The sequence below is a fragment of the Phyllostomus discolor genome, chromosome X, assembly GCF_004126475.2.
Source record: "Phyllostomus discolor isolate MPI-MPIP mPhyDis1 chromosome X, mPhyDis1.pri.v3, whole genome shotgun sequence".
In the NCBI taxonomy this organism is placed as follows: Eukaryota; Metazoa; Chordata; class Mammalia; order Chiroptera; family Phyllostomidae; genus Phyllostomus; species Phyllostomus discolor.
The window spans coordinates 80,324,432-80,349,945 of NC_050198.1; the positions used below are offsets into that span (position 1 = coordinate 80,324,432).

The 25,514-nt window shown below is 38.9% G+C and overlaps 1 protein-coding gene and 1 non-coding gene across 5 annotated transcripts in view; one reads left to right on the forward strand and one right to left on the reverse strand.

Moving 5' to 3' along the window:
• Window positions 1-3,297: 3,297 nt before the first annotated feature.
• LOC114505847 lies at window positions 3,298-3,444 on the reverse strand. The gene has a single exon (XR_003685309.1). It is a non-coding gene; the product is annotated as a small nucleolar RNA SNORA57 (small nucleolar RNA).
• A 13,057-nt stretch (window positions 3,445-16,501) lies between these two features.
• SLC25A14 (solute carrier family 25 member 14) overlaps window positions 16,502-25,514 on the forward strand; it is a 30,353-nt gene continuing 21,340 nt past the window's right edge. Inside the window, exons 1-5 of one of the 4 annotated variants that reach the window (XM_028522968.2) lie at window positions 16,736-16,814; window positions 16,953-17,199; window positions 21,324-21,417; window positions 22,278-22,425; window positions 25,119-25,213. In XM_028522968.2, the coding sequence (XP_028378769.1) occupies window positions 17,125-17,199; window positions 21,324-21,417; window positions 22,278-22,425; window positions 25,119-25,213 (412 nt within the window). In that variant the 5' untranslated portion in view covers window positions 16,736-16,814; window positions 16,953-17,124. Of the gene's footprint in view, window positions 16,815-16,952; window positions 17,200-21,200; window positions 21,223-21,323; window positions 21,418-22,277; window positions 22,426-25,118; window positions 25,214-25,514 lie in introns of those variants that run through there. The other 3 variants (XM_036016312.1, XM_028522967.2, XM_036016313.1) reach the window with 3 other exon arrangements.

Here is a 25,514-nt window from a genome sequence, read left to right on the forward strand (position 1 = left end):
ACAATGTAGCCATTTAAAATAATATTTTCCAGATCTCCTCGGAGATAAAGCCAACTCCATGACTGGAGGAGGAAATTACAAGATGGTCCTGGAACATCTTATCATACTGAAAGGTATCAAAGGACCCTGGGTCATGCTAAAAATAACTCAGGAGTCAACTTGGAGATTTTGCTTTCCAAAGAGGGAGAAATCTGTATATCAATGAGAATAATAACCTTAATGGAGTGAAACACTGACATCTTATTAATATTGTGTCTTCCAATATAGCATATCTTTCTAAGTCTTCTTTAGTTTCTTGTAATAATCTTTCATAGTTTTCAATGTACAGGTCTTGCACTTTTTTCATCCAATTTATCCCTAAGCATTTCATATTTTTGATGCCATTTTGAATGTAAATCTTTGGATGGCCGGTATTTATTGCTAATATATAAAAGTACAATAGATTCTTATATACTGACTTTATATCCTGAAACCTTGCTAAACTTACATATTAGTTGTTACAGCTTTTTTTGTGTGTATATTCTGGAAGATTTTCCGTTTGGAAAACTTATCATCCCTGTATTATGAAATTTAACCTTTCCAGTTTAGATGCATTTTTATATTCCCTTGTAGCACTGACTAAAATTTCCAGTACAATATTGAATAAAAATGGTACAAGTGGATAGCCTTGCCTTGTTTCTGATGTTAGAAGGAAAGCATTTAGTCTCTCATCATTATATGTGATGTGAGCTGTAGATCTTTCATAGATAACTTTCTCCAGAGTGAGGAAGATTCCTTCTATTCCTAGTTCGCTGAGAGATTTTATCTGAGATTTTATGCTAACATGTTGCATTTTGTCAAATGCTTTCTCTGTGTCTGATGAGATAATTATGTTTTTTTTTTCTTTATTCTTTTGCTGCTGCTGATGAATCACAGTGATAGATTTTTGGTTGCTAAACCTACTTTGCATTCCTCAAATAAACCCCATATAGTTATGATGGAGTACTTTTTTGCATATCTTTAGATTTGATTTGCTAAATTTTTGCTAAGAGTTTTTGCACCTAAGTTCTTGAGGGGTATTGGCCTTTGTTTTCTTTCCTATAATGTCCTATAACGTCTATGTGACCAGTAATGCTGGTCTCATAGAATGAGTTGGGAAATATTCTATTGTCTTATATTTTCTGGAAGAGTTTATATAGAACTATAATTATTTATTACTTAAATGCTTGGGAGAATTTACCAGTGAAGTCATCCACACCCAAAGTTTTCTTTGTGGGAAAGTTTTTAAGCTACAAATTAATTTTTGTAATAGCTATTGGGCTATTCAGATTACTGATTTCTTCTCAAATGTGCTTTGATTGTTTGTATATTTTAAGAAATTTTTCCATTTGTCCTTCTCATCAGTTGTCAAGTTTATTAGCATAAAGTTGTTGATAAGATTTTCTTTCTTTTTTTTTTTTTTATTATGGTACCTGTGGGGTTTTTAAAAGATTTATTTATTTCTTTTTTAGAGAGGGGAAGGGAGGGAGAAAGAAAGAGAGAAAAACATTAATGTGTGGTTGCCTCTCATGTAGCCCACAACCCAGGCATGTGCCCTGACTGGGAATTGAACCTGTGATGCGTTGGTTTGAAGCCCGAGCTCAATCTACTGAGCTATGCCAGCCAGGGTGATAAGATTTTCTTATCATTTTAACATTTGTATAGTCATCTATTCTGTACAACAAATTACCACAAACTTATCATTTATTATTTTACAGCTTCTCTAGTTTAGGAATCTGGTCACATCTTTGCTGGGTCCTGGACTTTTTACAGGCTGTAATCAAACTGTCAGCCAGGACCAGGGTCTCATGTAAACACTTTTTTAAAAGTTTTTTTTTATTTTTAAAAAAGATTTTATTTATTCAGTTTTAGAGAGAAGGGAAGAGAAGGAGAGAAATATCAATGTGTGGTTGCCTCTCCTGTGCCCCGTATTGGGGACCTGGCCTGCAACCCAGGCATGTGCCCTGACTGGGATTTGAACTGGTGACCCTTTGATTCCCAGGCTGGCACTCAATCACTGAGCCACACCAGCCAGGGTTCATCTAAACACTTGCCTGGGGAAGGATCCACTTCTAAGATCATGTTGTTGGCAGGATTCAGTTCCTTGTGGGTTGTTGGACTGAGGGCTAAGTTTCCTGTTGTCTGTTGGCAATAGGCTGCCCTCAGTTCCTTACCATGTTGCCTCTCCAACATGGAAGCTTGCTTTAGTAAAGCCATTAATAAACAGGGTGTAGCAAGTTAGTAGTCATAGCCTAGTCAGAAAGTGAATTCCATTTCCTTTGTCATTGTTGTTGGTTAGAAACAAGTCACTAGGTCAGTTCATTCTCAAGGGGAAAATCACATAGGGACAAGAATACCTGGAGGCAAGACTCAATGGGGACCATTTTAGAAACTACCTGCAACAATATTTGTAGGATCTATAACTTATGTTCCCTCTCTTAATCCTAATATTATTTAATTATATCTGTTTTGTCCTGATCAATCTAGCTAGACGTTTGTCTATATTATTGACATTCTTAAAGAATGAGCATTTCTTTGTTTTTCTGTTTTCAGTATATTTGATTTGTGCCATCTTTACTTTAGGTTTAAGTTTGTTTACTTTAGGTTTAATTTGCAATTTGTCTTCTAGTTTCATAAGGTCATTATTTCGAGATATTTAACGTTTTCTAATATACACATTTAGTGCTATAACTCTTCTAACCATATCTTTAGCTGCATCCCACAATTTTTTTAATGTTTTCACTTTAATTTAGTTCAAAATGCTTTATAATTTTACTTTTGATTTCCTCCCTTGTCCTATCAATTATTTAGTGGTATGTTATTCAGGTTCCAAATATTTGGGAATTTTCTAGGAAACTTTCTTCTTTTGATCTAATTTAACCTAATACAATAAAATCAATTAAATTTTATTTTGTCAGAGAGCATGCCTTTTTTTATCCTCACCTAAAGACAACTTTTTTCTTTATTTTTAGAGACAGAGGGAGTGTGGGAAGGAGGGAGGGAGAGAGAGAGAAACATCGATGAGAGAGGGAGAGATATTGATGTGAGAGAAACATCATCATAAGGCTGCCTTCCCTCACATATTCCAACCAGGGATAGAACCCAAAGCTCTGGTACATGCCCTGAAGGGGAATCAAACCCTTGACCTTTGGTCTAACTGATGACACTCCAACCAACTGAGCCATGCTGGCCAGGGCGAGACCATTCTTTGCATAATTTCAATGCTTTTAAATGTGTTGCATAAATAAATAAATGTATTTATTTGCTTGTTAGCTTTAACTGTGTCCCAGTGCTTGAGTATAGAACGTCTGGACTGGAAACTATTGGGCACTGAAGACATGATGCTGAGAGGGCCAGAGCTCTTTCCTTCTGCCTCTGTACATTACAAGGACCAGGACCTCATGCCCAACCCCTACCAGGAAGAGGAGTTTTGTTTATTGAATTATTTTATGGCTGAGAATATGGTCTAATTTGTTCATTGTTCAATGGCCATGAAAAAGGAATGTATATTCTGTTGTTTTTTGGAGTGTTTTATAAATGTCAGTTAGGTTAGGTTGATAGTGTTGTCTTCTATATTGTTACTGATTTTATATATACTTTTACTATCAATTATTGAGAGGTGTGTTGAAATCTTTGTGTATTTGTTTATTTTTCAATTCTATCAGTTTTTGTTTCATATATTTTGAAGCTCTGTTATTAGGTGTCTAAATATTTAGAATTGCCCCGGCTGGTGTGGCTCAGTGGATTGAGTGTCAGCTTGCGAATCAAAGGGTCGCTGGTGCAATTCCCAGTCAGGGCACATGCCTGGGTTGCTGGCCAGGTTCCCAGTAGGGGATGCATGAAAGTCAACCACACATTGATATTTCTCTTCTCTTTCTCCTTCCCTTTCCCCCTCTCTAAAAATAAATAAATAAAATCTACAAAAGTGCCCCCTACTGGGAACCTGGACCACAACTGGGAATCAAACCAATGACCCCTTGGTTTGCAGACCAGCACTCAATCCACTAGGCCACACCAGCTAGGGCAGACTACAGTTTTCTTTTCCTAAAGTTTTCTTTGTCTGTATATTCCAGTTTTCTTAAAAGAGCATGGTTTTAAAATTTTCTGATCAGAAAAAGAACTGACATATTCTTTTAAAAGGCTATGGTACAATGGTGCAGCTGCTGTGGAAAACAGTTTGGTGGTTCCTTAAAAAGTTAAATATAGAATTAGCATATGATTTAACAATTCCACTCTGAGGTGTATAGCCAAAAGAATTAAAAAGCAAGGGCTCAGATTTTTGCACAACAATGTTTATAGCAGCATTATTCACAATAGCCAAAAGGTGGAAACAACCCAAATGTCCATCAGCAGATGAATGGATAAGCAAAACTTGTGTATACATACAATGGAATAATTATTGTAAAAGGGAAGGAAGTTTTTATCCAGGCTACAATGTGGATGAACTTTGAAAACATTATATTAGGTGAAGTAAACCTGACACAAAAAGACAAATATAGTATGATTTCACTTGTATGAGGTATTTAGAATATTTAAATTTATTGATACAGAAAAAATAGTGGTTATCAGGGCTGGAGAGATAAGGGAAGGGGAAGTGGCTGTTTAATGGGTTTTTGTTTGGGATAGTGAAAACTTCTGGAAATAGTGGTGATGATTATACAACACTATGAATGTACTTGATGCCACTGAATTGTATACTTAAAATGGTGATTTTTTATGTTATGTATATTTTACCACAATAAACAAAAACAGCAACAAAAGGAGAAAAATTAGCCTTTGTCTTATTCACTCCTGGGCTTAAATGAGATAATTCATGTGAAGTGATTAGCACAATATTATAGGGGATTATGGGGAATCCTCAATAAAGGAAGGAGAAATGTTTTTTTCTTATAATTAGGACCATTTAAAGATGGAATGGGCTTCCTTGGGGAGAGGATAGTGAGTTTCCTGCTACTGGAGGTGTTTAATAGGAGGCAAAACAGACTTCTTAAATTACATATGTAAATGAATCACCTGGGATAGTGCTAAAATGCAGATTTCAACTTAAATAAGTTCTGCTTGGGGCCTGAGAATCTGCATTTCTAACAAGCCTCAAGTGATTCTGATGCTATCACTGACCACATCTGAGTAGCAGGGAGCTAGATGATACTTGGGGGGGTATGCTGGAGAAGGTATGTGATAAATCATCAGATGGCACAGTGACTTAGATCTCTGTTGTCCAGTATGGTGGCCAACATGCCAATGTGGCTACTGAGCACTTGAAATGTGGCTGCTCTGAATTGAGATGGGCTGTGAGTGTAAAAAAACAGTGACAAACTTAGTATGAAAATAAAATGTAGGGGGATCCAAGATGGCAGAGGAGTAAGTGGAAGCTACACTAACTTCCTCCCAGGAGCAGGCCAGAATCACAAATAAACTGTAAAGAAATAATCCAGAATAACCCATTGAACACTAGCTGGAGAGAAGTCTGAGAACCGGACTGTTAAACTCATTTTCACCAGGGGCCACATCAGCCTCGTGGTTGCCTTCAAAGGGCTGAATGTAATTTTAGAACTGTATAAATATAGCTACTCCTTAACAGTTCAATGGGAGCTTGGCACTGTTGCTGGGTAAAAACAAGGTGCTGGGCCAGATAAAACAAGGTGGAGGGCCAGGTTTAGCCCATGGACTTTGTGTTTGCCACCTGTGCCTTAGAACCTTGGACAGATAGAAGAAACCACTTTACCACAATGTGACTGGTACGGATGGAGTGCAGAGGAGATGTGAGAGGACTGGCTGGGCTTCCACAGGTGACAGCTGAAGTGCCAGAGGAATATTTCAGCAGTTGGGGGGTTCCTCCTCAAAAGTGTGGAGTCTAAACCCCAAGCTGGGCTCCCCAAGCCTACAGCACCAAAGCCAGAAAGGAATCCAGATAACATCCAGCTATGAAAAGCAGCAGGGTTTCTGTCTGCTAGGGAAAGACTGCTGGAGACACAGAGAGCCTCTTACAAGACCAATGCACACAATTTCATCTGCAGCCACTTACCCTGGGTGCTGGCAAAGGGAGGGAAGTGTGGACTAGAGATGCTTGAAGAGAGTTTGGGGTTGGTGACTCTGGGGAGAGAACTGAAGGAACAGCTGCCAGGATCCCTGTGCTGAGTCATTCCCCATTTGCAGGAGCAGTCTTGCACATGCGGAGCAGTCCCCTTTGAGTGGCATCAGCCTGTGGGGAAGCAAGAACCCTATCTGCAGGAATTACTATGCCCCACCCTGTGGTGCTTAAACCAGGCTGCTGATTACAGCTTGATTAGATGAAGAGGTCATAAATTTAATGACTTATTAGCTTAAAAAGTAAGGCAGAAAATACATAGAAGCAGCCAAAATGGGAAGACAAAAACAGACCCCAAAGGAAAGAACACATGAATTTTCCAGAAAAACTAGATGAAATGGAGACAAGCAATTTATCAAAGAGAGGGTTTAGAGTAATGATTATAAGGATAGTCAACAGCATGAAAAAAGACGTAGAAACCATAAAAAAGAACCAGTCAGAAATAAAGAGTGCAATGTCTGGGATAAATAATATACTGCAAGGAATAAACAGTAGGTTAGCTGAAGCAGAGGGTCACATCAGTGATTTAGAAGACAAAGTAGAAAAAATGTGCAGGCAGAGCAGCAAAAGGAAAAAAGAATTTTAAAAAATAAGGAGAGCTTAAGAAACATTTTGGATAACACGAGGTGTAACAACATCCACATCATGAGAATAACAAAAGGAGAAAAGAATGAACAGGGATCAAGAATCTATTTGAGCAAATAATGGCCAAAACTGCCCTGGCTGGCATAGCTCAGTGGATTGAGCGTGGGCTGCGAACCAAAGTGTCGCAGGTTCAATTCCCAGTCAGGCCACATACCTGGGTTGCAGGCCACAGCCCCCAGCAACTGCACATTGATGTTTCTCTCTCTCTCTTTCTCCCTCCCTTCCCTCTCTAAAAATAAATAAATAAAATCTTAAAAAAAAAATAATGGCCAAAACTTCCCTAATCAAGTGAAGGAAAAAGTCATACAAATCCAAGGAGCTCAGAGAGTCCCAAACAAGTTGGACCCAAAGAAGCCTACACTGAGACACATAATACTTAAAATGACAAGGAGAGAATCCTAAACGCTCAAGAGAAAAGCAGGGAGTTACCGACAGGGGAGCACCGACTAGACTGGTGATCTGATTACTCAACAGAACATTTAAGTCCAGGAGGGACTGGTATGAAATATTCAATGTTATGAAAAGCAAGGACATACAACAAAAACTACTTTACCCAGCAAGGCTATCATTTAAAATCAAAGGAGAAACAAGGAGCTTCTCAAACAAGAAAAAGCTAAAGGAGATTGTTAACACCAAACCAGTACTGCAACAAATGTTAAAGGGCTTGCAAGGAGGAGGAGGAAGAGGAGGAAGAGGAAAAGGTGAAGAAGGTGAAGAAGAAAAGAAGGTGAAGAAGAAGGAAGAGGAGGAGGAGAAAGGAGGATAAAGGAGGACAAAGGAGGGAGAAGAAAAAAGGTCAGAGGAATACAGTCTAACAATAAAATGGCAATACAGATGTATCTATCAACAGTCACCTTAAATGTGAATGGCTTAAATGCTCCAACCAAAAGACAGAGGGTAGCTGAATGGGTAAGAAAACAAGACCCATAAATATGCTGCCTACAATAGACCCACCTCAGATTGAAAGATACACACAGACTAAAAGTAAAGGGATTGAGAAAGATATTCCATACAAATGAAAAAGAAAAAAAAAAGCTGGGGTAGTAGTATTTATATTGGACAAAATAGACTTTAAAACCAAAGCTATAGTAAGACACAAAGAAGGACACTAAATAGTGATGAGGGGAACAATCCAACAAGAGGATATAACCTTGTAAACACTTATGCATCCAACATAGGAGCACCTAAATATGAGAAGCAAATCTTGAAGGACATAAAATACAGTCATAGTTGGGGATTTTAACACCCCATTGACGTCAATGAATAGATTTTCCAGGCAAAAAAATCAACAAGGAGACAGTGTTAAATGGATTTAATTGATGTCTTTAGAGCATTTAACCCCAAAGCAAGCAGACTATACTTACTTTTCAAGAGCACATGGAACATTTTCTAGGATAGGCCACATGCTAGGACACAAAACAAGTCTCAATAAATTTAAGAAGATTGAAATCGTATCAAATATTTTCTCTGACCATAATGCTATGAAACTAGAAATACATCACATGGAAAAAAAACACAAAGACATGGAAGCTAAATAAGATGTTATTAAACAATTAATTGGTTAAGAATGAGATCAAGGAAGAAGTCAAAAGATACCTTGAAACAAATGAAAATTAGGACACAATAATCCAAAATCTGTTGGACACTGGGAAAGCAATCCTATGGGAGAAATTCATAGTATTATAGGCCTATCTCAAAAAAACAAGAAAAAGCCCTGGTTGGTGTGGCTCAATGGATTGAGTGCCAGCCTGCGAACCAAAGGGTCGCTCGTTTGATTCTCAGTCAGGGCACATGCCTGGCTTGTAGGCCAGGTCCCCAGTTGGGGGCATGTGAGAGGCAACCACACATTGATGTTTCTCTCCCTCTCTTTCTCCCACCCTTCCCCTCTGTCTAAAAAGAAAGAAATAAAATCTTAAAAAAAGAAAAAGTTTAAATGGGCAATGTAACTTCATACTTATAGGAACTTGAAAATGAACAACAAAGCCCAAACTGAGGAGAAGGTAGGGCATAATAAAGACCAGAACAGAAATAAACAAGAGTCTAAAAAATGATACAAAAAATCAATGAATTCAAGCACTGGTCCTTTGAAAAGGTAAACAAAATGGGCAAATCTTTTGGAAGCCAAAATTGACAAAAATATTTATATTTATATGAGACAGAAAGACTGGAAGGACACACAAGATATATGAATGATGGTACTGGGTAATGGGGATGATGTTTACATTTTTACTTCTTTTGTAATTTTATCTTCTTATGTATGTTTTTTTTTTTTTGTTTTCCTTTTCCTTTCATCAAGATACATAACTTTTAAAACCTGGAAATTCAGGACTTTTGGCCAAGATGGGGGTGTAGGTAGATATACACTGCACAACCAAAAGAAGGACAACAACAAATTTAAAAACAAAAACCAACCAGAACTGCCAGAAAATTGAACTGTATGGAAGGTTGACAACTGAGGAGTTAAAGAAGAAACATTCATTTAGACTGGTAGGAGGGGTGGAGACTGGCAGCCAGGGCCAGGGTGGAGGGGACACATGGCAAGGTGGTGGCTGAAGGACCAAGCAGGTGATGTGGCGGCTGGCAGCCCACATTTCTGTGTGGATAAACTAGGAGGAACAACTGGAAAGTGAGACAGACTGCACATCCCAGGTTTTCAGCATGGAAAAAGAAAGCCTCAAAACTCATGGCTGTAAAAACCTCTGGGGGTTGCAGCAGTGGGAGAAACTTCCAGCCTCACAGGAGAGATCATTGCAGAGATACACAGAGTCCTAGAGTGTACACAGGTCCACTTGCCTAGGAATCAGCACCAGAAGGGTCCAATTTGCTTATGGGTAGTGGGGGAACTGACTAAAAGCCAGCTGAAAACCAAGCAAGCAGCATTGTTCCCTCTATGATCCCTCCCCCACATCAAGTGCCACAATGCAGTGAAGGGGGTTGCCCCACCCTGGAAATACCTAAGGTTCCACCTCTTACAATGAAACAGGTACACTGAGATGAAGAAATATGGCTCAAATGAAAGATCAAAACTCCAAAAAATAGAACTAAGTGATAAACAGATAGCCAACCTATGAGATGCACAGTTGAAAACACGGGTAGTCAGGATGCTGGCAGAAATGGTTGAGTGTGGTTGCAAAATAAAGGAAAAAGTGGAGGCTATGCAAAGTGACATAAAGAAAAACATGCAGTGAACCAACAGGGAAGGGAAGGAAACTGAGACTCAAATCAACAGTTTGGAGCAGAAGGAAAAAATAAACATTTGACCATAATAGCATGAAGAAACAAGAATTCAAAAAAACGAGGAGAGGCTTAGGAATCCCTGGGACAACTTTAAAGGTTCCAATATCTGAATCAGAGGCGTGCCAGAAGAAGAAGAGGAAGAGCAAGAAATGAAAACTTATTTGAAAAAATAATGAAGGAGAACTTCCCCAATCTGGCAAAGGAAATAGGTTTCCAGAAAGTCCAGGAAGCCCAGAGAGGCCCAAAGAAGTTGGACCCAAGGAAGCACACACCAAGACACATCCTCGTTTCATTACCTAAGATTAAATATAAGGAGAGAATCTTAAAAGTAGAAAGAGAAAAGGAGACAATCACCTACAAAGGAGTTCCCATAAGACTATCAGCTGATTTCTCAAAAGAAACCTTGCAGGCAAGAAGGGGCTGGAGAAAGTATTTGAAGTCATAGAAGGCAAGGACCTACATCCAAGATTACTCTATCCAGCAAATCTTCCATTTAGAATGGAAGAGCAGATCAAGTGCTTCCCAGAGAAGGTCAAGTTAAAGGAGTTCGTCATCACCAAGCCCTTATTATATGAAATGTTAAAGGGACTTATCTAAGAAAAAGAAGAAGATCAAAACTGTGAGTAGTAAACTGACAACTATTAACAACTGAACCAAAAACAAAAACAAACTAAGCAAACAACTAGAACAGGAACAGAAAAATAGAAATGGAGATCACCTGGAGAGTTATCAGTTGGGAGGGGAGGGGAGAATGGGGGAAAAGGTACAGAGAATAAGTAGCATAAATGGTAGGTAGAAAATAGAGGAAGGTTAAGAATAGTATAAGAAATGGAGAAGCCAAATAACTTGTATGTACAACCCATGGACATGAACTAAGGAGGGGGGAATGTCAGTGGGAGGGGGGTGCAGTGTGGAGGTGAATAAAGGGGAGAAAAAAATGGGACAACTCGAATAGCATAATCAACAAAATATAGTTTAACAACAACAGCAACAACAACAACAAGAAAACACCTGGAAATTCAGGAGGAATATAAGTTAGATATACTGACGATGCTGACTTCAGCACCTGAGGCCACCCAGCAGGAGGATGTGACTGCAACACACACATCACAAGAGTGGTGGTATAACTACGTGTGTATGCATTGAGAGCGCACTAGAAGGAGCCCCTCAACACTGTTAAGAGTAGTGCTCTTTGAATATTTGGATTTCCGTTCATTTTTACTTCTTTCCACTTTTGAGTATAGTTTAAAGTGTTTTATAATGACTATGTACTTTATTATAATCAGAAAAAAGAAGCTCTTTGTAGTTTTAAAATATAGGTATAGTCTTTATCACAGAAAATAATAGTCCCACATATTCTGTGCTGATAAAACCACATCTGAGGCTCTCTGTCTCCTGCTGGCCTGGAAGCATCAAGTGGCTGCTGTATGAACTTCCTATAGAGAGAGTCATGTCACAAGAAACTGGGAACAGTCTTAGGAGCTCAGAGTGGCTTTTGTCTAATAGCCAGCAAGCAATTGAAGTCTTTGATACTGCAGCTGTAAGGAAGTGAATTCTGCAACAACTTGAATGGGTTTGGAAGTGAATTCTTCCCCAGTCAAGTTTCAAGATAAAAATAAATTCTGGCTGATCCTTGATTGCAGCCTTCTGACACCAAGAGCCCAATAAGTCATGCCTGGACTCTTGACCAGCAGAAGCTGGAAGGCAGTAGATGTGTGGTGTTTTAAGCTGATAAATTTGTGGCAATGTTTTTTTACACAGCAATAGAAAACTAATACATCCTCCTACTAGCAGTGGATAAGAATTTGAGGTGCTTTCTACCAAACCCCTTGTATTGTCAGTCCTTTAAACTTTGGCCTAGCTTGTGGGTTTGTTTGAAGTTGAATTTTCTAGATTAATAATGCTATGCACTTTTCATATGCTTATTGATAATTTTGATATACTCTTTTATGAAATACCTTTCAAGTATTTTTCCCATTGTAAATTAAGTTGTCCTTTTTATCTCTGAGTTTAGAAGTTTATACCGGATATGCAATTTGTAGGATACAAGGATTAAAAATCTCTTCTCCCTGTCTGGATCTTGCCTTTTTATTCTCTTACCAGTGTCTTTTAATGAAAATAAAAATGTTCTCGGACTTCTGGCAAGATGGAGACATAGGTGGACACACCGTACCTCCACGTACAACCAAGGTTAGAACAACAACAATTTAGAGGCAGAATAACACCCAGAACTGACAGAGAATTTATCTGAATGGAAGTCGGACAGCCGGGAAGTTGAAGTAGACCGTTCATCCAGACTGGTAGGAGGGGCGGAGACGAGCAGCTGCCGGGAGCTGGTCCCGAGCTCAGAGAACAGGGAAAACCGGGCGCGTGGGCAACCGGGAGCACGTAAGCCATCCGGGGCGCGCAAGATCGCAGTGTGTGGACCCTGAGTTCGCAAGCGGCAACTGGCGGACCCAGTGAGGCTGCAATTGTGAACCAGGGCAGAGCGCGCAACCCAGGATCCCAGGGAAGGGACTGAGATCCCAGGAGAATGGAGCTACCGCAATTGTTCACCCCTGCCCCCGCCCCCACAACGTCACAATCTAGCGACTGGGGTGCCCAGCCCCGGTGAACACCTAAGGCTCCGCCCCTCACTGTAACAGGAGCGGCCAGACCAAAAAAAAAAAAGGGAGAGAGAGAGAGAGAGAGAGAGAGAGAGAGAGAGAGAGAGATGTCTCAAACAGAAGAACAGATCAATGCCCCAGGACTCATCCTTTTGAGCGACCAAGAGATAACCAATCTATCAGATGCACAGTTTAAAACACTGGTGATCAGAAAGCTCACAGAATAGGTTGATTTTGGGCACAAATTAGATGAAAAAATGCAGGTTACCATAAAAGAGATGAAGGAAGATGCACAGAGAACCAATAGGGATGGGAAGGAAACTGGGACTCAAAACAATAGAGTGGACCAGAAGGAAGAAAAAAAAAAAAAACAGGAAAGAATGAAGAAATAAGAATTCAAAAAAATGAGGATAAGCTTAGGAACTGCCAGGACATCTTTAAACGTTCCAACATCCGAATTATAGGGGTACCAGAAGGGGAAGAGGAAAAGCAACAGATTGAACACATATTTGAACAAATAATAAAGGAGAACTTCCCCAGTCTGGCAAAGGAAATAGACTTCCAGGAAATCCAGGAAGCTCAGAGAGCCCCAAAGAAGTTGGACCCAAGAAGAAACACACCAAGGCACATCATAATTACATTAGCCAAGGTAAAAACGAAGGAGAGAATCCTAGAAGCAGCAAGAGATAAGGGGACAGTCACCTACAAAGAAGTTTCCATCAGACTGTCAGCTGATTTCTCAAAAGAGACCTTACAGGCAAGAAGGGGCTGGAAAGAAATATTCCAAGTCATGAAAGACAAGGACCAGATTACTCTGTCCAGCAAAGCTTTCATTTAGAATGAAGGGCAGATAAAGTGCTTTTCAGATAAGGTCAAGTTAAAGGAGTTCATCATCACCAAGCCCTTATTTTATGAAATGTTAAAGGGACTTATCTAAGAAAAGAAGATAAATAAAAAACATGTATAGTAAAAGGACAGCAAACTCACAATTATTAACAATCACACCTAAAGTAAAACCAAAAGAAACTAAGCAAACAACTAGAACAGGAATATAACCACAGAAATGGAGATCACATGGAGGGTTAGCAACAGGGGAGTGGGAGAAGGAGAGAGGGGGAAAAGGTACAGAGAATAAGAATAAGTAGCATAGATTGTAGGTTGAAAATAGATAGGGGGAGGGTAAGAATAGTATGGGAAATCTAGAAGCTAAAGAACTTATAAGTATGACACATGGACATGACTAAAGGGGGGGATATGGGTGGGAGAGGGTGTACAGGGTGGAGGGGAGTGAAGGGGGGAAAATGGGACAACTGTAATAGCATAATCACTAAAATATATTAAAAAAATAAATGTTCTCAATTTTATATTATTTTTTGTTTGTTGTCCCCCCTCCAGTTTTATTGAGATATAATTGACATGTAATATTGTATTAGTGAGGTGAACCTCACCTCAATTAATAAAAAGATCTTCTGGATCAAAATACAGTGCTCTTTTTATATTATAAGACCAGGTGCCCTGGCTGGTGTGGCTCAGTGGATTGAGTGCCGGCCTGCGAACCTAAGGGTCGCCAGTTCAATTCCCAGTCAGGGCACATGTCTGGATTGTAGGCCAAGTGCCCAGTAGGGGAGCATGAGAGGCAACCACGCATTGATGTTTCTCTCCCTCTCTTTCTCCTTCCCTTCCCTTCTCTCTAAAAATAAATAAAAATGTCTTTAAAAAGAATTAAAAAAAAAACAACACCAGGTGTTTCTCTTGGGAGAGTAGAAAGAGGAAGGCACATTTTAGCTCATCATAAATGAGAACTGTCTAACAAAGTTACCGAATAGTGAAATGAGCTGACTTGTGGTATATACGTACACTAGAAGTATTCTAGCAGAGACTGGAGAATTGTCTTTAATAAATATTATAGAAGGGACCTCTAAGTATCTTTCCAACTTGAGGATTCCAGGATTCTATCCTCTTCAGTAGCTTATCTCTTGGAGAGATCAGAAGTCAAGCATAACACAAGACAGAATATAATCAAATACTGGTCTATGTGGTAAAGACAACAAAAAGGTGATTTAAAAGGAAAATGACCAACTTTGATAATGAGGACTAGATTTTTAATGTAGTTTTAGAAAATGTTGAGAACAAAGCAAACTGAAAATGTGTTAAAGTGTGTATGTTTATAATGTTTCTACAAATTTTGTTTTAAAATTTATCTATTCTAGAACTTTTAAAATAAGTAATTTGAGAACAAAGCTCCTTTTAACAAAGTTTATTTAGGTGGTCGGTGAGAGTAGTTGGTGACGGCAGTGGCTGCTGAAGAGGCAAAAGTGCAATTTTGTAGAAAAGCTGGTAGTGATTTGCTCACGGAGAGGGCTATATGAGTAATTCTAAAAGGTTCACAGACTTGGATGTGAGGCACAGCCCAGGCCACAGCTGGACATACAATTCATGTCACTGAAGAGAGTGCAGTCCTTCTGAATGAGGACTGACTCTAAGCTACAACATTCTTTTGCTGGCTGGCTGGGAGTGCTTTGCTGAGATGTAAATTGAAGGGGATTCACATTTTGGAATGTATGAACATGTTTCTTATATTATCTCTATTTTTTTAAAAAGATTTTATTTATTTTTTAGAGAGGGGGAGAGAGGGAGAAGAAAGGGAGAGAAATATCAATGTGTGGTTGCCTCTCCTGTGTCCCCTACTGGGGACCTGGCCTGCAACCCAGGCATGTGTCCTAGACTGGGAATGGAACCAGTGACCCTTTGGTTCGCAAGCTAACACTCAACCACTGAGCCACACCAGCCAGGGCAATTATCTTTATTTTTAATAAGTAACTTTCTGAAGGTAACAAGGGCATTAAAATTGAGAACTGAATGGTAGAGTGGTTAAGAGCCTGGGCTCTGAAGTCAGACTGGAATTTGAATCTCAGCTCTACCACTTACCAAATTACTTTCTCAACTTCTTACTATATCAGTTTTCTCATCTATCAAAAAGGGAAAATAATAGAAACTGTCTCATAGGGTAGTTGTGTACACATGAAGCTCTTGGCATCATCCTTAGTAATTATTCCCTAATGTTGGCTAACATGTGTGCTGCCTTAAGAACTTATTTACTGGGGAACAAAGGTATTCTGAACATGCATTCATTCAACAAATAATCATTTAGGCACATGCCTTTGCACTGGCTAAACTGTTATACTGCACACAACACATAAACCCTATTATTATGTAATCTCGCAAGATTACAGAACTTTCACAGGAGAGGTTTAAAATTCGAATGAAGCCCATTGGGGTCAACGGAATCATCCAGGGTGCTTTGCATCTATTCCTTCCACCACAGTGATCTATAGCCAGAAGCCAGTGAGCAGGCCCTCATGGTTTTCTGGCTGATTGTGAGTTACAGGTTAACTGAAACTCCCCGTTTTCATTTCTACTCTTCAGATTCTTTAATTTTTTTGTGGTCTTCTCTTTTGTTTACAACTTGCTGTTTGTCAACCATGTGCTTTGAGTACATGGCCCGCACCTTATTCTTTGGTCCCTAACACCTGGAACCTAACACCTGGAACCCTAGTAGGTGGTGAGATGTATTTGTTTATTTGACCTTTCTTTTTTATTTTATTTTAATTTTATTTTAATTGTTGTTCAAGTACAGTTTTCCGTCTTTTGCTCTATTTGACCTTTCTTTCCGAGCTTAGGCAGTTTACTAAATACCGTTCATCTCCTTTCCCTCATTTTTCCACTTTTATTTTAAGCCTTTTGCCCCGCCCCTTCATTTTCCCTCTTTTTTCGCGTTCTGCTAGAGGCTGCCCCGCCCTTTCACTCATCCCTAGCCTCTCCTCTTACCCCACCCCTCGCAGACCCTAGGCTTTTACTCCGCGCCTTCTCTCCCGGGCCTAGTTGGTGCTGGGTGGGTAGTAACACGAAATCTGCTCTCACCGTCAAGCAAGTTAACTGCAGAAGATGCCTTACCTTCCTCTTCCTACACCTCCCAAAAATCAGGGTACCCCTTTGGGCAGCCTGCCTGATTTCCCCGTTAAGACTCCTGTTGTTTTCGCCTCTCCTTTCGCGCCTTCTTTTTAGGGATTGGAGGAGGTGCAGTTGAAATGCCTGCACCGCCGTTGCCAGGGGAACAGCTTGGTTACTTCCGTTGGTTTCAATGCTTCCGGGTTGGCGTTGCAGTGGCGTTTCCGACTGGGGGAGCCTCGGCTTCCCAGTCATCTGATGAGCCCGAGCAGGTGAGGGGGAGCTCCCGGATTACCAGGCTGGGGAGTGGGGCTGGGCCGCGCCGGGCCGCGCGGGCCAGGCTGGCCTGGTTTGCCTGGTTCCTGGCCTGGGAGGGGCTTAACGGTCCTTTGGTCTCTCTCTCCCCTCAGCTGAGTCCCTTCCCTGTCTTTCACTCTTCTGGCATCGTTGGTTTTACTTCTTCGGTTGAACCCTGCTTCCTCGACCCCCCTGGGAGGCCGCCTGCTTCAGGCGCCTCCCTTCTCTTCACGAACTCGCTCTGACAGCTGAGGAACTGGCAAGATCCTGCTACCCAGAGGGTGAATGGGTATCTTTCCTGGAATAATCCTAATTTTTCTAAGGGTGAAGTTTGCAACGGCGGCCGTGATTGTAAGCGGAGTAAGCAAACACCTCCATTGTATTAGTGTGAAGGGTGCTGTTGAAAGATGCTCCCCTTCAGTTTCTACCCCCTTCCACCCCCCGAGGTAAAAAAGGCATTGAAGGCATCTATTAAAATGCAGTTCAGATAACTAATTGTGATGACAGCCTTTATCAACACGAATTAGTTTCTCAGACAAGGTAACAGCAGGGATAGTTGTAGCTTTCTGTCAGTGTTTCCTTGTTTTTTGTTTTTGTTTTTGTTTTTGTTTCCAGGCTAGGTATGCTTAGAGTCATCATGAACTCCCTCCCTCCCTTGCCTTCATTTTCTACATCATCAAGTTTCTTTGTGTCTCTATTTTTGGAGTTTATCTCTAACCTCACTGCCAACAAACAACTTGTGTGCTTTACTTCACACCATCCTAAGCTAGTTTCCCTTCCTCTCTCATTTGTAATCACTGCTTGCTGAAGGCCTGATAGGCAAACTAAAATATGGATTTCAAATCACTTCCCGGTTCAAAATCTTACAATATACATCACACCCACCACACACACACTTTGGTTTCAAGCCTTTCAACATGATCTGTTCCTTACACTTCTTGACTGGTATTGTTTCAATAAGAGAAGGGATTTTTTTGTTGCAGTTAGGTTGCACTTTTCCTTCTCACAACAAACCATACTGATGTCTGTCTCCACGTGCTGTGCTTTCCCGATCTTTGTGCCTTTGTTCATCCTGCTCTTCTCCCCCTTCCTTCTCTCTTACCTACACCTATCCAGATTTCTACCTGTCCTGTCTCAAAACCCATTTTTAATTCTCTCACCTCCACAAACCTTTCATGATTATTTAAGCCCATGCTGATCTGTCTCCTTTTCCATGCTTACCCTGCTCTTAGAGTTTGTATTATGTAGTTTAGCACTTAATTTTTCTCTGATGAGATACTATGATTTCTACCAGAGTATAAATTATTGAAAGGCAGGCACAGTATTTTACAGAACTTTTATCCCCACCACAGTCTCCTTGATTATCCAGGAAATATAGGTCGAATGATAAATATTGCCATGGTGTTAGAACATTTGTTCTTTTTTTTTTTTTAACATGATGTTTAGACCATAGTACATTGCAGGTTTGGGCATATAATATCCCTTTAATAAATATTTGCTTGACTCTCCATTATCACCTTCTGAATCTGAGAATCTCTAATACCTACTTTTTCTTAAAGAGGAAAGCAAGAAAGGCACCTAGATTTTTCTGATCATATCTTTGTAGTAGTGTATAGCTAGGTAACTTGTATTTTACGGCATTCTTCTCACTCTTTAGGCTGTCAAATTTTTCTTAGACTTCAGAATACATATCCACATTTTGAAGACATTTTTCATTGGCTTCTTTATACAATAAAAATATTTAAAGTACTCTATTTGAACTTAGATATGACTTCTCTTCTATTATCCATATCTGGGGATAGCCCCCACAAGTCAAAATCATTGTTAAATGCTTGGGGTATTTTACACAAATAATTCTCTGTAAAAGAAGCAAGGGAACAGAATTAATAGGCAGAGAATCTTTGAGATCAGCAAAGTGTTGTGTACTGAATGTACAGTATTGGTTAGGTCCAGCAACCCAATTTTTGTGATTTCTCTGTAATATTTTACATATAGGCTGCATTCATAGATAAAGGACATCACACTGGAACCAACTATGTATTTAATGGATGTGTACCCAATTCTGTGCAAGCTATTGCAGGGGTTTAAAAAAGTGCTGTGAGATGTGGTTTCTGCCTTCAGGGATCGTACCTAGTTAAGAGAGAAAATAACATGGGCAACTAGAAGATAAACCACATCCTAGTCATTATTTGTATGCTTGAGATTAAGATGTAGAAGGGATAAATGAAAGTTTAGAAAACATTGCATAGCTGTAGAATAGTTGTGACATAACATGCATGCTTGTGAACAGCCTTAAGTAAAAGATTTGGAGGTTTTAGCTGATATTTTAATGATTCAGTGGTGTGATGCGGCCCTCACAAAAGCAATTGCAATTTTCAGCTGTAGTAATTAAAGTATAATAATGATGAAAATGATTGTGGTTATGTAGCCTGAGAGAGATAACAACATGATATCTGTATTTAAATATTAGAAGGACTTTCTTAGGAAAAAAGTAAATTTATTCAATATTACCTCCAAAAATGGGTGAAAACTATAGGAAGGCAGACTTTTGGCTTAGTAGGAGGAAGAGATGTCTAAAATAAGATCTGATGAAATATAATACAGGACTTCTTCATAGCAAGATTCTTTCCTAACATTGAAAGGAAAGGGATTTTGCTATCAGATAGGAGTGGGGAGGTAGCAGTGGTAGCAGTGTTAGTTTGGCCAGTAGTTCCCAGACTTTTGGATTTCATGGACCAATAAAATTTAAATGAAAGTTTTGGGAGGAGGTACAAATTAGGATTGCCAGTCTTATTTTGTTAAGACACTAAAGCAAAAATCAACTACCAATCTATTGTCATTTTATATAAGAAAGGTAATTTTTAAAAAAATGTTCCAGGAGTTGGAAGAACATGATTTCCTAATAATCCTTTAAATTAAATATATTGGGTTGGCCAAAAAGTCTGTTTAGTTTTTTTCTGTAAGATAAAAGACACATTTTTCATTGTCACCAACAACTTTATAGATTTGGATATTTTGCATATACTGACTATGTGCTGCTATTGGCTTCTAGTGGGTAGAGGCCCACTAGACATCATCCAGTGCATAAGACAGCTCCACAGCAAAGAATTATTTGGCCAAAATATTAATAATACTGAGAAACTTTGCAAACCACTTTTGACACATTTGATCAGTCACAGCACCTTCTCCATATGCTGCACAAATCTTTTTTTTGCATTTCAGTTATGTTTTCACCTTTCTTTTTTAACATTTTATTTCATTTTAAAGATTTTATTTATTTATTTTTAGAGAGTGGGGAAAGGAAAGGAGAAAAAGAGGGAGAGAAACATCAATGTGTGGTTGCCTCCTGCACGCCCCTCACTGGGGGCCCAGTCTGCAACCTGGGCATGTGCCCTGACTGGGGATTGAGAGTCCAACTTAAGCAAAGAGATTACTTACAGTCTTGACCAGGATTTAGTAGGTGACACCTAGAGCAGTACTTCTTAACATGTGAAAGCATCAGCAGTATTTGGAAACTTGCAAATTCTTAGGCCAGGTCCAGACCCCCAATCAGAAAATCTGAGGACAAGGCCCACCAATCTATGTTTTAATCCACATTCTAGATGATTCTGGCACACATTAAAATGTGAAAACCACTGATCTAGAGGTCAGAGCTGTGGGAAAAAATTTAAGAGAGATATCTGAGAGTAGCAGGGAAAAAGGCTGAAAAGACTGCTGATGACGGGTCTACTTGGGGTGGGATGAGAAAGGAGGGAAGGGAAATGAAGAGTAGAATACATTGTCAAAGAACCTGATCTTCAAAGAAAAAAAAATATTTGTATGTGCTTTAAAAGGCCAGGGAAAAGGAGATTAACTGGATGTGTGGATGTTAAATGTCATACAGAATAGAGACACCATATTGCTGTCATTCCTCTGGGAACCAGAAGGAAGGTGAAAAGATGCTTAACTCAACTTGGGCCTTGTCAGGGGGAGTTGTGGATAGATAGAACTAGCTAGATGAACTAAAACCCTAAAGTTTAGTGGAGAGATGAGAAGGCTAAGTATATGAGAGCGTAATGGTGTCACCTTGTGCTTTGCACTGGAATCAATGTGACTGAATACCATGAACTGCTTTTATGAGATGCCTCAGCCTCTATAATTTAAACTCCAGGTTCCTTCACTAGTAATCGTGTTGTTGAGTGTCTAAGTTGGGTGTGCTGGATGGCCTGAAACCTCTTCTTTGGGTGGGGATGGGGATGGAATTAAAGAAACTAGAGAGGGTGAAGGGCACAGGTTGATCTTTGAGTGATTCACATGTGTGCCCCTACAGAATGGCAGTAAAGAACACATTCATGATCATCTATCACATAAAACAGGATCCCCCATTTTGTGTCATTCCACTTGGTATGTCTGTTTTACCAAATTTGTTAATATAAGTGTTGTTATTAGACACTAACAAATGCTCCCCATTCTTGTGCCTTGTTCTGATTTGTGCTTGTTTTTAGCCCCAGAAGAGTGCCACTCTAAGCCATGAGATGTCTGGTCTGAACTGGAAACCCTTTGTATATGGCGGCCTTGCCTCTATTGTTGCTGAGTTTGGTAAGAATCTGAAAACTGACAAATCTGCTTCTTATGGTACAGGTGGAAGCTTATGGTGACAGTTATTTTTGGTAACTGCTAGTGAAAAAGTTCAAAGAAAGGCCTTCTTTGTTTTAAAAACTAGTCTCAAAGCCATCAAATGACATTTTCTGAGGAAGTACACTAGTGGTATGAAAAGTGAAGTTAAGAAAAGGAAGATTTTCTTAGGAAAGATTTCAAACTTAGGAAGATTTTTGATAGTTTAATGATTTGTTAATTTGCTAGGCTTAAGTAATATACCTGAAAATACAGAGGGAGTTAATTATGATAGGGGTTTCTGCTCTATACCTGTACTAATGGTCTTTCCTTTATGATAAGTTGTTTGTAACATTTTTAGTATAAGTATTCAAACTTCTTTTCAAACTTCTGTTCATTTTACAAGCAAATTGACTATCACAATCAAAACAGATTTTTCTCTATTTGATTTGTATTTTGGAATATTTTTCGATTGTATTTTTTCATCTTCAAATTTTTTCTTCCTAAACTAAATAAGTGATTCCAACCCACACCTCTTTGTTGACTTTAAAACGACATTTAAATTATTTTTCATTTACAGTATATAAAGACCATTTTAAAGTACTATATTATATCACAGTTTCAAATATACTGTGGGTCAAATCCTGCTGACCAGATAGAATACAGTAGTATATTTTGCTTTCCCACATACAACTCTTTGTCTTCTGACAGTGGTATTCTAGTGTTCTTTTATGTGTTATAAAAATGACTTTGTCTTGTTTTAAAAATTGTCATTGGCATACATTTGACCAACATTTAACTCTGGCTCCTTGGAAAAACTTATAAATGAATGTGTTCCTTCATAGGAACTTTTCCTGTGGACCTAACCAAAACACGACTGCAAGTTCAAGGCCAAAGCATCGATGCCCGCTTCAAAGAGATAAAATACCGAGGAATGTTTCATGCCTTGTTCCGAATCTATAAAGAAGAAGGTGTGTTGGCTCTGTATTCAGGGTAAGACTGGATTCTTTCCTTACATCATCAATAGAAATACTTCTTAAAGAAGCCATGTATTTCAGCTGCCTGAGAGTTTGTGCCATTCATATTCACCATTTCAAGTTGTAATTTAATATTGATGTACTAGTTTGTATTTCACTTGCTTATTTGAAACCCTTGACGTTTTGGATTTTGAGTCCATTTATAAATGTGTGTAGCTATTAGTGATGCATTTTATTTTATTTTATTTTATTGTTTAAAAAAGATTTTAGCCTTGGTTGGTGTGGCTCAGTGGATTGAATGCTGGCCTGTGAATCAAAGGGTTACTGGTTCGATTCCCAGTCTAGGGCATATGCCTGAGGTGTGGGCATAAATTTAAAAATATATATATTTATTTATTTTTAGACAGAGAGGAAGGAAGGGAAAAAGTGAGGGAGAGAAACATCAGTGTGTGGTTGCCTCTCGCGTGTCCCCTCCTGGGGACCTGGCCTGCAACCTAGGCATGTGCCCTGACTGGGAATCTAACTGGTGACCCTTTGGTTCACAGGCCAGCACTCAATCCACTGAGCCACACCAGCCAAGGCTATTAGTGATGCATTTTAAAGTGGATAGTCCAGCCCTGGCTTGTGTGGCTCAGTGGATTGAGTGCTAGCCTGTGAACCAAAGGGTTGCTGGTTCGATTCCCAGTCAGGGTACATGCCTGGGTTGTAGGCCTGGTCCCCAGGAGGGGGCATGCGAGAGGCAACCACATAGTGATGTTTCTCTCCTTCTTTTTCTCTTTCCCTTCCCCTCTCTCTAAAAATAAATAAGTAAAATCTTTAAAAAATAAATAAATAAAATGCATAGTCCATTGCAGCATTGGCTTTCTCCTGTTTTCCCAAGAGTCACTGATAGGCACTATGAATAGCAACAATAGTTAACTGTGTGTTTTTCTGTGGTATTTTTCTTGAGTTGCCAGATACTGACTTGTTTAATTTTTTTTCTTCTTTAAAGAAATGATATTCTGGCAGTTTAAACAAAATACAGAAAGAGAGAGAGGGAGACCCATCTTTTGTTTGGTTGGTTTTTTTTGGTCTACTTTTGATTAGCCATAAGTTTGTGGTTTATTGTCCAGTTTGTTGTTTATCTGTTGCCAGCTTCCTAGGCCACTCCTGCATCTAGGGTACCAGTTTATTGCTCAGAGAATGGGCATCAATTTTATTACTAATCTATGTTAGGCTGAATTTCAAAGACAATTTTCTTGGGGAAAAATCAAGTAATACATCCATATTCTTTCATCAATATGGATAATCGCAAGATTATTTTTATAACTTCCTAAGTATAGTCCTGTAATTTGGAAGAATCTCAAAGGATATATAAGTGAGAATGTCTCCAGTTTATAAGCAAAACTAAATAGGGTGAAATCTTGGTTCTGGTATTTCCTTCTTAAAAGGATGGAAGATGTATTTGCAACTGTTAGGAAGTAAGGTTGATTTTTTTCTAAAAAAGAAACAAACAAACCAAAAAACCTATGAGGTGAGTAATGGGCATATACTTTTTTTACATTGCTGGATTCAGTTTGCTAATATTTTGTTAAGGAATTTTGCTTCTAAGTTCATGAGAGATACTGGCCTATAACTTCCCTTTTTTAATACTGTCTGTTTCTGGTTTTGGTATCAGGGTCATCCTAGCCTCATAAAATGAGTTGGGAAGCATTCCGTCTTCTGTTTCTGGAAGAGATTGTATAAGATTGGTATCAGTTCCTTACATGGTTGGTGGAATTCCCCAGTGAAATTATCTGGGCCTGGAGATTTCTTTTTTGGAAATTGTAAATTATGAATTAAAAATTTTTAATGATTATGAGACTTCAGACTACCTGTTTCATCTTGATTCTGGTAGTTTTAGTAGTTTGTGGTTTTTAAGGAATCAGTCCATTTCATCTAAGTTGTTGAATTTAAGAGCATGCCATTTTTTATAGCATTCCCTTATTATCCTTTTAATGGCTACAGAATTTGTGGTGCTATTTATTCCCTATCACATTCCTGATATTGATGACTTAAGTCTTCTCTTTAGCTAGAGGTTTACCATGTTTATTGATTTTTTCCCAAAACAGCTGACTTTTTGATTCATTCATTTTCTGCCTCTATTTCCCTGTTTCAATTTTATTAATTTATGCTTTTTATTATTTCTTCCCTTCTGCTTACTTTGGGTTTATTTTGCTCTTTTTGTAGTTTGTTGAGGTAGGAAATTAGAGTATTGATTTGAGATTTTCCTCTTTTCTAATGTAAGCATTTTGTGTTACAAATTTCTTTCACAGCACTGCTTTGGCTGCATCCCACATATTTTAATAGGTTAAATATATCATTTTCACTCAGTACTGTGTATTTTTGAAATTTCTTTTGAGACATCCTATGAGCCATGGATTGTTTAGAAGTATTTTGTTTAATTTCAAAATGTGTAAGGATTTTCCTTCTGGATTGCCAGTTTAATTACATAATGGTTAGAGAACATACTGTATATGATTTCAATTTTAAAAGATTTGTTGAGGTTTGTTTTATGACCCAGATATGCTCTTTCGGTGAATGTTTCATGGGTGCTTGAAAAAAATGTGTATTTTGGTGTTGATGGGTGGAATGAGGTAGGTGATGGAAATAAGTAGGCTGTCTAGAACTATATAATCTGTAAGTGCATGTTGAGTATAATTGACTTTTTTCTTCTTAATTTTTTTCCAGAATTGCTCCTGCTTTACTGAGGCAGGCATCATATGGCACCATTAAGATTGGCATTTACCAGAGCTTGAAGAGATTATTTGTAGAACGTTTAGAAGGTCAGTATAGACTCCTTATTCTCTTTTGGGGTAATATTCAAAGAGATCATTGAAATCATGCTTGGTGAAAAGTGCTCCTTATGGGATGCCTGAGAATGGGTGACAGTCACTGTAAGGATAAAGTGAGGTAAGCTTGTACTGACTTGGGCTTAATCCTTGCAGAGGTGATAATATGTTAGAGGGATCTGCTCTTCAAGCAGATCTGATCTTTTGTCCCTTTTCCTATCAAACAAAAAAAATGGCTTCTGATCTTCAGAGAGGGAACATGGAATAAACTTGTACAGAAAATTAATGGTGTCCT